General features: G+C 40.8%; 1 protein-coding gene across 35 annotated transcripts in view; it reads right to left on the bottom strand.

Moving 5' to 3' along the window:
• Positions 1-16,779, bottom strand: part of TCF7L2 (transcription factor 7 like 2) — a 202,709-nt gene that overhangs the window by 7,616 nt on the left and 178,314 nt on the right. For 7 of the 35 annotated variants that reach the window (XM_030568576.1, XM_030568575.1, XM_030568581.1 and 4 more), the window contains exons 8-13: positions 10,554-10,694; positions 9,386-9,545; positions 8,511-8,630; positions 2,155-2,203; positions 1,548-1,598; positions 357-429 (exon numbers count right to left, since the gene is read on the bottom strand). In XM_030568576.1, the coding sequence (XP_030424436.1) occupies positions 357-429; positions 1,548-1,598; positions 2,155-2,203; positions 8,511-8,630; positions 9,386-9,545; positions 10,554-10,694 (594 nt within the window). Of the gene's footprint in view, positions 1-352; positions 430-1,547; positions 1,599-2,154; positions 2,204-8,510; positions 8,631-9,385; positions 9,546-10,553; positions 10,695-16,779 lie in introns of all 35 variants that reach the window. The other 28 variants (XM_030568592.1, XM_030568593.1, XM_030568570.1 and 25 more) reach the window with 14 other exon arrangements.

The raw sequence follows: 16,779 nt of genomic DNA, 5'->3' as shown, positions 1-16,779 counted from the left end.
ACTGTCTGTAACACGTTCAATGTCTGCATTATCAAAGGGCCTTGGATATGTTCAGAGTATGCAACATTCCTTGAGAGAAGGTTGGGAGGGCAGGATTGTGTTTGCAGTCACGGATCAGATATGCTTAGGCTGATGCTGTTTTACAGTGGGTTTTTGGCTAGCAGCAGCAAGGAAAGAGGGGGGAAAAAGGCAAAACCCTTTCAGAGAGACGATAATTCACGGCAGCGTCCCACTCCCTTGTGTCTTCTAGATCACAACACAGAGCTACAAAGCAACAAGGCAGGAAAAAAGGGGGGAAAGTACCAAATAAACCAGCTGCAAACCAGCCATAGCGAGTTTGGGAAAACTATACACACCTGCAGGGGCCGCACCAGTTATTCTGTTGATCAAGGCCAAAGCGCGCTCGGCATTTCTTAGGAGCGCTCAGGTCTGAATGAGTTCAAGAAAGTAGCGAGCAGAAAAAGGAGAGAGAGAGAAAAGGGGAAAAAAAAGAGAAAAGAGAAAAATAAAAAAAAATAAAAATAAAAAAGGGAATAAAAATCAATGACCTCATTATTAATTGCAAAATATTGACGTTCGATTTAGAAGTTAAAAAATCGTGATAATCACATTCTTATTCAACTCTTGAAATTAGCTGTTGCAATTAAAGCTGCAGTATCCCTTTGTAAAGGACTGTCTCTTCTCATTTAAACAACGGAGGGAAGTGACTGGTTTAAAATGATGGTTTTTTGGCATATTTTCTTCTCTTTTTGGGGGGACAGGGGAAGGAAGAACAAAGAAGCTACGTATGGAGGTTAGCTCTTGAACATGCTTTTTTCTTCAATCAGACAAACACAAAAAAAAGAGAAAGGAAACAAATGGATCTATTGGGATAATGCAGCTTTTAGAATAACATTCATTTTTTTAATTTTAGTTTTTTAATATTTTTTTCCCAAAAAAAAGAAGGAAAGAAAGAAAGAAAAAAGAATGGATAAGAAGAAGCAGACTGCAGAATGGCATGTTAGCATCAGCCAGAAAATAAATGTAAAGCATGGGGAAATGCGCCGAGTTAGTCAAGCTAGTGAACTGTGATGGATAGTCTTGAACAGAAAGGCAAAATAAATAAATAACCAAACAAACAAAAAACAAATGAAATTTAAAAAAAAACAACAAAAAAAACCATACTGCGTAGGCATGCTGATGTGAGAAGACTTAGTGGGAGCCGTGAAAAATGCCATTAGATTAAGGAGGTTCATTACTGATTTCCTTCTATTCTTTATCAGTCTCTTTAAAGAAATACTGCATATTCAATTTGCACAGTTAGTACAACTCGAGTTATTTTTTACTGTATTATTATTGAATAGCAATGTAACAAAAAAAAATGAAGACAAAAACAAAATTAAAAAAAATACTACCAAACATATTATATAGATATATACTGTAAAAACGTGTGGACTTTTTTCCCCATTTAATGTCATAAGTGTTTAATGTTAAAATCTATAATGGCAGGAAAAAAATTAAAAAGCAGTTTATAAACTATTTAAAATGACTCAAAATGACATTAGCACCTGTAATCGGAGGAAGTGAAAGGCAAGGATTTAGGAAACATTCGCTGTGTTCTGAAAAAAAAGAACAAATTATACAATGGCTTCAAAAAAAATTAATCAGGGCTTCTGCAAAATTGTCTATGAGATTGCCTATGCAGTATTTCTAATTGCCTACAGAGAATGGCAAACCTCCTTAATTTAAAATGGGCGCGATTTACCACTGTAAGGCATGCATCAGAACACACAGGTACAGCCCACATTAATACCAAACACATACGCGCACGCACACACACACACACACGCACAAAATAAGCGCACAACTTTATAACAACGGCATAGGCATTACAACTCTGCTTCTGAAGTTAATGGCTTGTAATTATTAAGAACAAAGTCAACTAATTTCACAAAATGCTTTACATGCAGTGATTTGGTTACTAGTTTTAGAAGGGCAGTAATAGGCAATTAATTAAAATACATTAAACAAAAATAAAAGGCTGACTACAATAGGGATCAGCTGCCAAAGAGGCCAGGAGAAGCCCAATCCTCCCTCCCTCCCCAAAACCTAGGAACAGAAGGTTGGATACTCCACTGTTCCACTAAGCAAGGTATATTGACTTATTTTACTTACCATTGGTCTCTCCTGGCTGCTTATCCCTTTTCCTCTTCTTCTTCTTTCCCTGTATGCAACATACACAAATAGAAAGGATTTGTAAGAACCCTTTTTGTAAGACAAGGCACAGCGGCATGAGGGAGGACTGTCCTGAAAGCTCACCCAACAGGGCTACGAATCACTGCATGGCAGACTGAACGAAGGAGCACACTTGTGGCTCTTGCTCATCTCAGGGAAGCTAGGGAAGTGAGAGAGCCATGTGTCCAGTTCTGCCTGCTTACCTTGTTCTTAGCCCTTTATTCTAGTTGCAAAGCAGCTTCACCAGAGCCTGAAGTGTGAAGGCAGCGTCCACAAAGCGTTGTAAGTGGTCGAGCAAAGGAATGAGGGCTAGAAGGAGCAACTTATTATGTCAGCACGAGGTAATAAATCTGACACCTCACTTTCCTCTGCCAGACATCCCCAATGCCTGGAATGGGCCAAAACCTTGTAGAGTGGTATCCTCAAGGTAGCATAATGCTCACTGGCACATGTTCATGTTGAGAACAATGGAGAGAGAGAGAGAGCTCAGACTTGGACATTGAGGGCTCCTCTATTGCAAAAAGTGACTTAAAATACGGAAGGGAGCCATACTGACATGGAAAAGCTAACATGCAAGAGTGCTGGTTTAGGAACCCAGCAATGGTAGTCAAGGGGAAAATAAAATCAAACCTATGCTTTATCTAAGACAGTCTACAGATTCTGCCCCATGGAAAAACCAAGGAACTGTAGGGTTTTACTAACCGTAGGTCCTTTCCCAAACAATACTTTCCAATAAGTAACTTGTTGTGTGCTGTCAAAATCCAAGAGAATGAGGTGAGTGGTGGTTGGGATTTTTTGCTCCTCTTATACTCACCTCAAACAGCATGAGTCAGACCATGACCGCAATGCTACTATGAATCTTGTAGAAACCTAATTACTATTTTGACAAGGGGATGGTTGTAAAGGCTGACTATGGTCCGGAAAAAGGGATCTCTTCTCTAGTAAGTAACCTTTCCTTCCCTATGTATCCCTCAGCATTGAGAGATACAGCTTGAAGAGCAATACAAAGACTTCGAAGAGTCTCAAGGCTGGAGCAAGGGGGAATAGGATTCTTTCTTGGGTCTCTGGATACCCAAGCAATGATTTCCAGGCCAGTAGAGTTGTCTAGAAGCAGCACAGTGATCTTGGAAGAAGCGGGAGTAAGAGCAATTGGTGAAAAGACACGAGGGAATCACTAAGGCCAGAAGTCTCCTGTGGCCAAGAGGAAACAAGGTATATGTTCTCAAAGTAGGAACCTTGCAGTGCTTCTGAAGGCCTGGCTACATCTAAGGGGAGGACAGAAAGTTCTCCTAGACATGGGACAGTTACTCTTCAGCAACTTGGTCTGGCGCCCATCTAAGTGGTTAATTTTGGGTTTTAGCTCTGCATCTCCTCTAAGATGTTTATGTTCTACTTGTAAGAAACAAAAATGTGAATGTTCTTTTGAAGCTGGAGTTTAAAAATCCTGTAGGGCTCCTGGCAAAGGCCTCCGAACTTATCTTTCCTTGCCTGGTCTGGTAGTAAACTGTCACTCTGCTCTCTTGGATGTCACAAGTACAGTCTTGTTCGGGAGAACCTTTTGCTGATAGGGAAGGCTATGTGTGCAGGCAGTTTTAATGGATATGCCTGTAATTCTGTGGTCAAGTTACTGTTATTGGGGAATTATCTCAGTCACATCTCAAGCGATTTTCAGAGGTGGGTTGCTATCTTTGGCTATACTTTAGGTAAAACTTTAGGGGCCATCTCTTTAACAGAGCACTGCTGGTGCCATTCCAGTCACGACACCTGAAGACTTTGGGAACAGGGAAGCGACACCTTTCTAAGCAGTCCAGAGGCAATACATCACACACACAGACAGGGCTCAAACTCCACTTTCATTTACACTGATGTAAATTCAAAGTAACTTCACTCAGTGGTGTAGCTCCAGATTTACAACTGAATTTGTTGTTACAATTTGTAACTGAAATCAGATTATTGACCCAGGCCGGTACATCTGTGATTCTTATCTCAAGAGGCACTTGGATAGGTTAACAGACTGAAAAGCGCCCCAGAGGAGATTTATTTAATTTTTGCAGTATGTTTCAGAGAGAATTCAAGGTATGGTTTTTTTGTTTTTTTTTCAGTTTGAGAAATCAGAACACTATCAGACAAGGGTCAGCCTGGACACAGACATGAGTCTGCTCCAGCACCTCCTTTGCTTGTAAACACACTAAAAAGAGGGAGTGGATTCTGAGCCACCTGACCTCATACCAACTGTACCAAGCCTTCAAGCCAGATATCAAAGAACTATAATTAAAAATGGCTGAGTATGTTTTTGCCAAGGATATTTTTGGTCCCTTATCAACATGAGCTCGGGAAACTCTGTTAAACCCTAATAAACACGGGAGAAAAGACGCCAACAGAGTCCCTTCACAATCTCTTAAAGGAAGAGGGAAAATCATTTAATTTCAAATTTCTGCACAATGAGAAGATATTTGATTATACATTTAAATCACAAAGATGGCAGCTCTTAAGGTGCCTCAGAGCTGACACATTTCTCTTCTTTGCCTCATCACTCTGCTCAACTGGAGATGGCAAGGTCCAAGGATTTTTCCATCTCTACACTACGCAAGTGCTCTGGCTATAAGGGATCTAGATGTGGATATAAAACACTTTCTGTCTGTTTTGGCAGGTTCTCTCCAGAACTAAGTCCATCTGCCTATTGGACTTTCTTATACTGATTCTCCTGTTAATAGCAAAGGTGATGTTGCTGGACCCATTCAGCATCCAAAGGAGTAGCATAGGAACTCGGCTTTCAAAGGCAGCATAAATTCACACCACTTCCCACAAGAGTTTTGTGATAAATCCCACCCCTTTGTTGGAAGTTTACCCATAAGCGCCTCCATTTACCAAGTTACAGCACCCCTAGCCTTGATGGTTCAAAATCCACAGGCTTTGCAGAAACTTCCCCCCATCCTTTCTGAGTGCAGAAGAAACAAAGGAGGCCTGCTAACATTGAATCCCAGGTACCTGAGGTAGAGTATCTCCATAGACTATATTGAGGCCTACAGGAGATACGGTTTCTCATATCAGTATGTGGAAGACTGAATGTGCCTTCTGACACTGACGAGACACTGACAAGGCATTCCCCAAATCCGCCTGAACTGAAGAGGAGGCTGAAATCTGCAGCTGCTAGAATGTGCTGCTTGCATCTCTGAAGAGATGGGCTATGTGTATCTAAGCGTCAATGCTTGATGTGAGATTGCTGACGATGGGGTACGATTTAACAAGCTTTGCCACCCCCATCATGATCTCTGGAAGGCCTGTTGTCCAAAGAAAGCCTGAGGGGGGGAGGAAAACTCCAAGAACTCTGAATGGAGCGAAGGAGAGAGAGAAAGAAAAAAAAATACCCAAACCCCTGTAGATGTGTCTGTGTGATGCAAGGCTATTGAGCTCTCCTACTGAAGCAAGGTTCCCCCTGAAGGTCAGGGGGAACACAGCATCAAGCCGCTGGGAAAGCATCAGCTTTCTCATCCTGTCCTTTTTAGCTTGAGAAGAAAGGGTTTCTCAGTGCTCACATGCTGAGGACAAATGTAAAGGTCCTAAACATTTAAGACACTGTACATGCCCATCTGTCAGCGACAGTCACTAAAGCAGAATGAACGTTCCTTGAAACCTCTTTTAAGCATACGGCAGGTCCTACCTCTACTCCTTATTGAACTCCCAAGAGGAAATCAGACTACACAGTACCAAGAACAACTCAGCCCTATGGTCTGATGGTCTCAGTCCAGTCCTTACCAAAGAGGATGCGTTTTTGGTGGAGGAGCTGGAATGAACTACCTCTGGATCGTAAGAAAACACCTCTCCTCTCCTTCCCCTCTAAGAGGATGCACAAGTATTGTTTTATGCCCAGGGAGCATGGAAAGACAAGGAAGAAAGGAGAGGAAGAGCTGGAGAATAAAGGCAGCTGGGAGGGAGGAGATGAGAGTATTTTGATACCACAAATGGCAAATATAGTTATTAAAATGGTAATCTAACATTATTGTAGCACAGAGATATTTGGCATTCTATAACAACGACTGCTACCATATACTATGTTGCAGACTGTGAACTCTCTAGCCTGTTCTGTACACCTGAGTGCATCTGCACATACAGGGATATGTAGCCATACACAAAGTGTGCAGTTTAAACGATTAGTAGCAGAGCAATGTTTCTGGCTATCCCAGGAACCGATTAGACACAAAGGAGACAACAGCAAAACAAGCAAACAAAAAAGTTTACTAAATGCAATTGACATCAGTTTTATAGGCTTGGCCCCCAAATCTTCAATGAGTTCTGCAAGGAAATACTCCACCAGAGTCACATTCCGGGATCATGGCCTTGGATGTTTTCAAATATCTTAACAACTATATTATTGGGTAAGGAGATTTTAAAGCTTCTTCCGACCCACATGGTTGTGATAGCTACAAATCTGTTAAGATTTTGGGAGGAGGGAATTATCTTTTATACACAGATAAAAAGAAAAAGAACTTGGTGTGTTTCGAAAGCTTGTCTCTCTCACCAACAGAAGTTGGTTCAATAAAAGATATTACCTCCCCCCCTTTGTCTCTCTAATATCCTGGGACCAACACAGCTACAATTATACTGCATACAAGAAGTTTTGGCTCAGTCCTGTAAACACTACTACCAGATGTAGAAAAATGCATGACACTCAACAGTGTTTGCAGGATTGGGCCTTAAGTTTGAAAGAGGAGATTTTATGCATATATGGGGGACATACCAATCATTAGAGAGAACTGGGATTGTACTATCATGAAGCGCATTACCAAATGAGCCTTTGGTAATCCTCCTGGGGCTTCCCAGTGGAAATGGCCACACAAAAGAAAATAAGAACTTAATCTCTCATCTGTTGGTAGGTGCTAGGCTACTGATAGCCCTTCGCTGGGAAAAGAAAAAAAATAGTCGAACAGTGGAGGAATGGTTCAAAAGAAAAATATGGGAGGTGGCTGCTACAGACCACTTATGTATCCATCAAACTAGATAGAGAAATGTGGTTACCATTTATTTGATACTCAGACAAAGTATATTCACCTGCAAAAATAATGGCACACCTGTCAAATTTTCTTATTATTAACATGTGATCGACATGCCTGGTCTGTTAAATATGTTGTAATCAGAGATTTTAGTCCATTTAATCAAATCACTAGAAATGACATCATTGGTGTTGTAATGATGCTCATTCTGTACTATAGTAAAACCATGTTAAAACAGAGAGATCTGGTAACCATATTCCTGTGTAACATTTCTTTAAACAAAAACTCGCTGCTGTAATGATTATCGTTTTGCTTCTGATATTTGCATGCGAGGATTTGTAAACCCGCTAATAGTTCCCAAATATGGGAAGAAGGGGCATTACTACATTATTGTGTTTGGAGGATTTAAAGCTTCTACCAAGCCCCAGGATTATAACAGCTACCAATCTGTTAAGAATTTATGGACTCAATTCTGTAAACACTTACACCAGACATAGTGCTTAATTTTCATGGAGGAGAGCACTACACTCAATAGTAAGAGCGTTTGCAGGATTGGGGAGTAAGTTGGGAACCAGACAGCTAACAACAGTACATATGCTGTGAACAGACTTTCTTAAGTGGGAAAATAAATAAAAATCATCCTGAATACATCCCACCAGTTAGTTGCAAACTGCAGTCTCAAGGTATTTGTGTAAAAACACCAAACAACAGAAGCGCAATAAAACATGGCTACAGTAAGGCATAACATACGTGAAATATACAACAGTAGAGCGTGGAATAATTTATGTTAGCCCCGCTTGAGAGCAAGACTTTCAAACATGTCATGCGTTGCCAGTCCTTCTCTGAAGCTAGGATAAGTCTTTCTTCCACTTTCCACTATACTCTCACACAGGTAAGCACAAGACACTAATGATTCATTTTTGGTGGGGACGAAGGGGAGGCATCGTGGGGAAAATTTTTTTTTTTTTTAAATGAGCACATGCCTAAAAGCATCTTCCAGAGGTAGGCATACTGAAGGCAGACACCCTGCAAGATGTCTTCACAGAGGTCTAGTCACATGACTCAATTCTAACCTTTTACATCCTTTGCTATCCCAGCGAGGGAGCCTCTTCCAAGCAGAGGGCTGTCAATTGTACCCGATTGTTTTGGCAATGCGGATGGAGCATCCGCTCTTGTTTCCAGATTGGGGTCCTGAGACGTCCTTTCAAAGTAGTGCTTGTGCGGGGTGTGTGGACGTAGTTCAGCAGGTTCAAGGTAAACAATAAATTTCTACAAACTCTACTACTGAAAAAAATATCCACCTACATAGCCACCTACATAGTTATCCCGTGCGGACCAGCCTGGGTAAAGCTGCATATGGAGCTGTCGTTCCTTTCTCGCTAGCTCATAGTATTTAGCTTGCTCTTCTCTGGATAATGCATGCCACTGAGGTTGGGGAAGAGAAAAGAGAATCAAAAGCACAACTTTTTAAAATACAGTACATCAGTAACATGCTCTGTGTGTGTGTATATCCATTTTCATAAAAACACCAGATAAAAATAGATAATCTGGCACACAGCCAGTTAATATTTTATTTATGACTCTGGTTTACCCAGCTGAGAATGAATTAATCATTTATATTCATTCAGTCCTTTTGTTTTTCTGAAGATGGGCCCAAACCACAATAATTTGTTAACGGGACCAAGATCTGGTTTTGGTAAAGCATCCCCTCCTCACTATTCCCATACTCATTCCCATGTTGCTTTTTCTCCCCTAGTCTGTGAAGAGGCCAGTCCCTGTATTTACATTCTTCACAGACACCCTCCCTTATCCCCCCAAAAACCACAGTGAGCCATTTCTAGGACCAAAATAACATGAAATCTGGGATTTCAAGTCCTTAGACCATGGAAATAGCAGAAAAAGAATAGATCTCATTATTATTTCAGTCCCACAAGTGGCGCCACATAGCAAAATATGCTCATGAAAACAAAACATAAATATAAGCAGGAAGATATTTTGGTTGATTTTGATTTCTGTTGAAATAGATGTTTCAACCCTATACACGTATCAAAATAATCTAGCAAAACAGACCCAGAATAAGGACAACACACTCTCTCTATCTTCGCAATAGATTTTTTTTCCTGAAGACTTTCACCATATGGTTCTCTCTCTCTCTCATTTTGGTTACATTAATTACCTACCCTTCGACCAAGGATTTGATTGATGGCTGCACTCTCTTTCAATGTGCATTCTGCTACCACTTTTGCTCTCATTTCCTTCATATACAACATGAACGCATTAAGAGGTTTCTTTATGTGTGGCTTCTTTTTCTCCTCTTCTTTTTTGGAGTCCTGATGTTTTCTGGATAATGAAGACAAAACAGACAAAGAATTGCATAGTGAGAAAACTCTCGCACGTTCATCATCCTCATTGCCCTCAATCTCTATACATAAACCCTATTAAACACAGCTCTGCAGCAACACTACCTTCATTTTATATTGAAATTTCTGCAACTGGTCACTGAAAACTTGAGTAGAGTAGAGTAAGCTGGCTGCTACATGAGAACCAGTAGGTGTATAGGTAACCTAGCCAGGTCTATTTTTATCCCTTTAGAAAACAGAAGTAAGGAAAATAGACCCAGATCCTCACACTGAAATCAATGGGAATTAGGAGACTAAATACCTTCGAGAATCTGGGAACATCGTGCCTAGCAAAATGGAACCATGGTCCATGACTGGGTTTGTTAGGCACTAACACAATGCAAACAATAACAAAACACACTCCTGTGCCCCCAGATATCACTTATATGATTAAATGGGGAAAAAATACTCTGTCCAGATGGGGGGAGTATCCGGCATGTTCTGAGTACAGGGCAGGAAAAACAAGATTTGCCTTAATTCTAACTGCAGAGCTAACACCAATTCCCTCAGTGGTTTTTGGCAAGTCACTTATGCCCTCGACACCTCACCCCACCAAATTAGCCTCTAATTTTGGGTACCCTAATCTCTGGGTGCTCAGTTGGATGCACTTATGTATCTCAAGTTGGACATTTAAAAAAAAGAGGCAGACAAAATTACTGGACACTAACTATTGGACATCTTGACTAACATATTCCATTTTCCCCAGCTACTCACCTACGTCTCAGGACTGTTACAAGGAAATAAGTTATTATTATTATTTTGATACACAAGGCCAATACAATTATGGTCAATTACGTTTAGAAAAACCAATCAAACCTGTTCACATACATTTTACAATAAAATCATAGCAAAGTAAAGCCGGAATTTTAAAAACTGCGTGTGAAACACCCCACCCCACCCCTTTGCAATTAAATTGTTCTAAAAATAAAACTATGAATGTGAAACTTACGAGCTGTGGAGTGAGCCAACATCGCTCTGGGAAGATTCCTGTTTGACTGTTGGTGTGACTATGGCCGGATGAGGGATTCCAGTCGTATGTAAACTATGATGTGGCGGGACCATATGTGGAGGAAACCTAGAGGAGAGAAAGCTGTGTAAATCGTCAGAATAAAAATGAATGAATGGGGAGGGATGTGTACACACATAAAAAAAAAGACACATAACAAGCACATGACAGCTAGACAAAGCATATGAAATCAGCAGCATTAATTAGTGATAAATTAAACATAATGATTCTTCTAATGTCATTAAAACCAATCTTCCCCTTCATTATCATTACTGACATGAGACATTATGATTTTTAATGTCTTTAACAAAGGCAAGTTCAACTGACGAACTTGGATGGAAAAGTGGAATTTCAGCTACTTGCAGGGAAAGCAGCAGTCCATTGCTTTATTGTAAAATTACCAGTGGCAACTAGTGAACCAATTTTTATAGTCCTAATCAGGTTGAGAATTAAGGATGACATCTTTTGTTGCATATTGACAGCAAAATAAAATATTCATACTGCCATGATTTATATGCATTTTTGACAATCCTTGTACTTGCCTCATTAGCCACATTTTATGGATAGAGCAAAATCATATATTTATTTGTGTTTGGTTAACCTCTGCAATATACTGCTTTACCAGAAGGTGGGAAGATCAGGGAATGAAGTGAATTTTGAATCATTAGGTTTACATAGGAAGGCTTAAGCCCATGTAAAAAACAAACAAAACCTCAAAAAAATACCTCAATTTTTTTTTTTAAATTACAAAAATCTAGAGAAACTATATCTATTCTAATTCACATCATCAAATACATAGACACAGGCTTCGATCCTACAGCTGGATCCATAAGGAAACGTGGTCCATTTTTGTGAATCTCACTGCAGCATCAGGGCCATAAAATATATACCCTAACGCTGTTTTAGGCATACTCACAGATAACAAATAAACAAGCTTTCAGAGGAGTATTTAGCTTTATTATTATGACTCAGCGGTCTAAAAAGGTTTCATAGTAAATAAGAAAAAGCATGACCCCAACTTTCTCTCAGGCAACCTCACTGAAGACAATGGGGATCTCACAGCATGCAATCAGGCCTAGACCTTTGGGCCAAGGGGGATTTTACACACTACAAAAACTCCAACCCCAAAATGGGCTAGAAACCAAAGTTGTGTGTTCTCTAAACGATGTTTGCTATATGTAAACGCCTGAGTTCTGAGAGCAGCTTGGCCGAGTGACAGTTCCATATGTATGTAGTATGTGTACAGCTGTACTCTGTAGCTATATTGTATAGGCTAAGAATAGGATTTTTCTTCTACCATGTGCATACAATGACTTTTCCTGCTAAATATCTATGTTGATACTGCAGCAATCTATACAACTGACTGCTATATTAAATATGAACCTGTGCAAAGATCAGAGATGTGACAACAAGATTTCATGGCATATTTTAGTTAATATTCTACCCTATATTAATACGTTCTTTAAGAATGCACTGTCTAAATACTTTATACTGCATTTACGGAAGGACATGGAGCAACCCTTTGGTAAATAACTTTCCAGTACAGCTTTGCAGACTTTTTTCTACTTCCTTGTGGAGCTCAGGATCATTAGGAAGAAGAGGTGTTTTGGGTCTGATGACAGAGGTGCGAAGAGTGATCCGACTGACAAGGGAGGAGAATTCAAAGGTGGTCAAAGCTTTGGAGAGGGAATTCAGGCCTTAGGGTATGGCTACACTTACAGTTGTACAGCGCTGGGAGTTACAGCTGTCTTCGTACAGCTGTGTAGGGAAAGCACTGCAGTGTGGCCACATTTGCAGTATTTGCAGCGCTGTTGGGAGTGGTGCATTGTGGGCAGCTATCCCAGCGTTCAAGTGGCTGCAACGTGCTTTTCAAAAGAGGGGGGTGAGGAGGAACATGGGGGAGAGAGAGAGAGCGGATTTTTGGATCTGTCAGCTCCCTGCCTTGCAAGTTCCAAGAACTGGAACATACACATCACCAACCTGCAATCAATTTAAAAGTTTCAAGACTTTCCCCTACCCCTCTCTTATTCACTAAATGCAAATTATGCACTCCTGAATAGCCTTCAGACCACATAAGCAGCTGCTCAACACGGACTCTCCCCTCCCCCTCTGCCATGTGACTTCTCTCTTCAAGCAAACAGCTGTGAACCTTCCAAAGCAATTCCCCTGCCTGCCTCCGCTCAATCAAGCAAACAGGAGCTGTGTTTGTTTTTTAGATAAGCAGCTTGGGGGAGCTCGGACGGAGTTCAGCCATTCTTCCGGTTTGTTGTGAGCAGGCATTCTGGGATACCTCCTAATACCCTGGAGGCCAATAACAGCGCTTTTGGTGGCCACATTTGATAAGCAGCGCTGCAACACCAACGCTGCAATTGTTACACTCCAAGCAGACCAGTTGTACAGCCAGCGCTGCAGCCAGGGAGCTGTAGCGCTGGATGTGCCTTGCAGGTGTGGACAGTTACTAAGTTGCAGCGCTGTAAACCCACCACCAGCGCTGCAACTCTCCAGTGTAGCCAAGCCCTTAGGCAGAAAGAGGTGGAGAAAAGGAAGGTGATTTGGCCTTGATGGTAGGGGAAGAGGAGGACAGGGAATAGACTGTGCTTATTATTCTTGACTTTTACTGTTGGTACCAAAGAGCCCTTATTGGCATGGGTCTCCAAGGAGGCTGTTCAACCACTCTTGCATCAAAAGGTCTCTCTCTCCCTGCCCCGGAAAAGGCGGGTGGATGGCAGCAGCGGAACAGAACATTTGAGAAGGGAAAGGAACTTTCTCTCTGCACAGGTTAGCACTGTTGACAAAACACTGGTGCAGGAGTCAGCAGACCGTAGTTCTTTTTCCGTTTCCACTACTCAGCTGCTATATGACCATGGGTAAGTCACTTCATCTCTCTGTGCCATTTTCCTCGCTCCTATCTCTTGTCTGTGTGGTCTACCTAGATTGCAAGGGACTGTCTGTCACTGTGTGTCTACGCAGTGTCTACGATCTTGGCTCTAACAGGATACAAGTAGTGAAAATAATCAAAGAACAATTGGAGAAACTCACTATGATAGATCTATAGATATATATACACACACACAAAAGACACATACCACTTACACAATATATTACATCGGGTCAGAAAATCTCAGTTGAAACAAAACTTCAACAAAAAAATATTGTTTTTTTTTTTTTTTCTTTCGGCAGAATGTTTAATAGGAGCTGGTCAAAAAATGAAAAAAAAAAATCTACCTAAGAAGTAACCATTTTCTTACTTTGTACAGAAATGTCAAAGTTTTCAAAATTTCGGACCAGCCCTTTTAACTGTGTGTGTATACATGCACATTAATTATATGTATGCAGGTGTATGTACATACAACACATACATATTGGGAGAAATCCTGGCTCCACTGCAGTCAATGGCAAAAACTTAACAGTGGAGCCAGGATTTCATCCATCATATTCTACATTTCAAAGATGTGGCAACCTCTATCAAGAGGCAACTACCACTGAATAATCACTTGCTGATAGGTAAACTTTAGTAGTGGCATCTGTCCAAGGGAGGTTGTGTGTTTGCCAGGAACTTCTAGTAATTGTTTGATAATGAGAATGGCTTCCTTCTGAGTTAATAAACTGCAGATACAAAGTGTAGCTGCATTAGGGAAAGGAGATTAAGCTGAAGCTTGGTATTGCAAGTTTTTAGTTATGTTTTTGGCTTTCAAAGTATGATTCAAGGGCCTAATTCAAACCCAAAAGGTCAAGAGAACCCTCCCATTGACTTCAATGAGCTTTGGGTCATACCCTAAGTCTGTTCAGTTATTTATTTATAGTCACATAGAGGTCAGAGCTGGGGAGTGCTAACTATGCAGTTGGCTTAATTCCAACTTGGGTAATTACATTCTGCAAAACTAAATTTCCCTGAAATTTCCATTACAAAAGGTATTCTTCACTGCCACTGCGTAACTGCTGTGTAGTGTTACAGCACACTGTCAAATTATTGCCGGGTTTCACTTCAGAGGTGGCTGCTTTTCAGTGGTGGGTGTATTGTTTACCCATCAGTTTGTCAAGTTAGTTACCCTTTGTATTACAGATATATTTATAAATAATTTATAAAGGGTAATAAAGGATTAATAGATAATCGCGCTGCAGTTAATAGTGTTTCTGGTATCTGGTTGGTATTATAAGGACATTATTAGAAAGTTATAAGCAACCTCTGGACACTAACAACTGATTAAACAATAATTAATAATTTATTAACCCTTCATAAACTATTTATAGTTGTGTCCTTAATTATTAAGTGTGACTATTAAGATGGCAAAGACCCATGGGGATATTCTGGGCAGAAAAGCACTATAAGCATGCAAGGTCAATATCACAGTGCAGGTAATTATGGGTACACTTTATAAAACTGTTTTGAAATAATGTGGACTAGGGTCTTTGGAGGGGTGGGTACGCAAGCCTGGGTGTGACAGACAAAGAAAGAGACTGTGTGTGTGTGTGTGTGTGTGTGTGTGTGTGTGTGTGTGTGTGTGTGTGTGTGTGTGTGTGTGTGTGTGTGTGTGTGTGTGTGTGTGTGTCAGACAAAGAGAGAAAAATAAACAGGAATATGCCACTGTTTTTACAGCCGGAGAGAGGGCACATCTTACATTTCAGAGCTACTTCCATTACACATTCAAAATTCCTCTCTAGCATTGTGCCTATGTACTGCAGAGTTTCCAGAACCGAGCACAGTCATGACATGACATGCCTCTTGAAGAGTCTTGGCACGTGTGGGTGAGTTCATGGTGGAATAGCGGCCTTTTTTCTGAACTACCTAGCTTCGGAGGAGAAACATTAGACTCCTTCACATGGCTCACCTATGGAGGTGTGCAGATGTGTTTAATATACGCTCTCACGGATGACATGGTGTGTGAGAAACCATGTGCCTAACTACACATTTTAAGATGGTCTCTCCATAGGGATTACCCATACTGGGTAAAATACAAAGAAGTTTCTGGGCCGAAACAAAGAATAAATGTGTCTATACATACTTTTCAGTATCTATATATATATGTCTGTACACATGCGTGTAATATAAATGCAGATAAAAAGACGGTGTGTGTGCGTGTGCATGCATATGCAAACACCCCTCCCCGCCCCGCCCCCCGCAGTACACACACCTTTGCCTGAGAACTTCCTTTCTTTAGACAAGATTCCATGAATTGCAATAAACATCCTAAAAATTCTAAGCAGCTCATTATATACCCGTCTGCTTTTATGGCTCCAAGCCAGAATATAATGATGAGCCTTAACTTGTTAAGGACAACTAATTTTTTGTTCCTGGCTGTCTCAGGGGCTTCCCTCTTACTCACTCTCACTTTACTTCACTGTTGACATGTTTCTGTTAACTGGATGTCATCTGCCTGCCTTGATTTTATGCACAAGCAGTGGGATGCATTTTTCTGTGCAACAATTCTGCTTTGAGTTGCATTAGATTTGTCATTATTCTCTCATTTCCCCCTTGCACTTGTAACATTTCATCTATTCCTGCCTTATTTTTTGAGCCACGGTGCACCCACATTATGGTTTATACATGATCTTGCTCCCTTTGAAGCCGGCAGATTTCAGAGCCAGCCCTCGTCAGGAGAAGTGCCTGCTACCAATTTAGCAGGCTGAGGGCCTCGAGCTCCAACATCTCAATCTAAAGGGGGTCACAGGGTGGCACAAGCGAGTGTCAGCAAGTGCTGTTTAATTGCCAATCTAGGCTTCTCCATGGTGTTTAAAGTATAATGACCCATCACTTAATTCTGAGAAGTCCTGGCCCTGCTGCTGAATGGAATGAATATCAAAGGGTGTGCTAGAACAGGGCAAGGATCCTACATTTCCTATAACTGCCATAAGTATAATAGACCTGTACTTCTGTAGTCCCATTACCACAATAATGTATTTAATTTGCTGTATACTCTTTTTAACTAGCTACCTTTCATAAGGCCTGTCTTGGGAATATAGCATCCCCCCAAAAGAACGAAAGAAACTAGCCTCACTAATAATAATTAAACTAAACCAAGCTCTACTTTGCCTCACCTCACACCTTCAAATCTTTTGTACATATTTTAAAGACTAAATGGGAATTGTCACTTAATTTGCAGCTTTTCCCCAGCCCTGGATCTCTAGCTGCACTGGGCTCTTTTATACAAATTTAGGTTTTCAGGCGTCT

The sequence above is a fragment of the Gopherus evgoodei genome, chromosome 7, assembly GCF_007399415.2.
Source record: "Gopherus evgoodei ecotype Sinaloan lineage chromosome 7, rGopEvg1_v1.p, whole genome shotgun sequence".
NCBI lineage: Eukaryota > Metazoa > Chordata > Testudines > Testudinidae > Gopherus > Gopherus evgoodei.
Note: the sequence above shows the minus strand (reverse complement) of the source record. Positions and strands in the feature narration are given on the sequence as shown.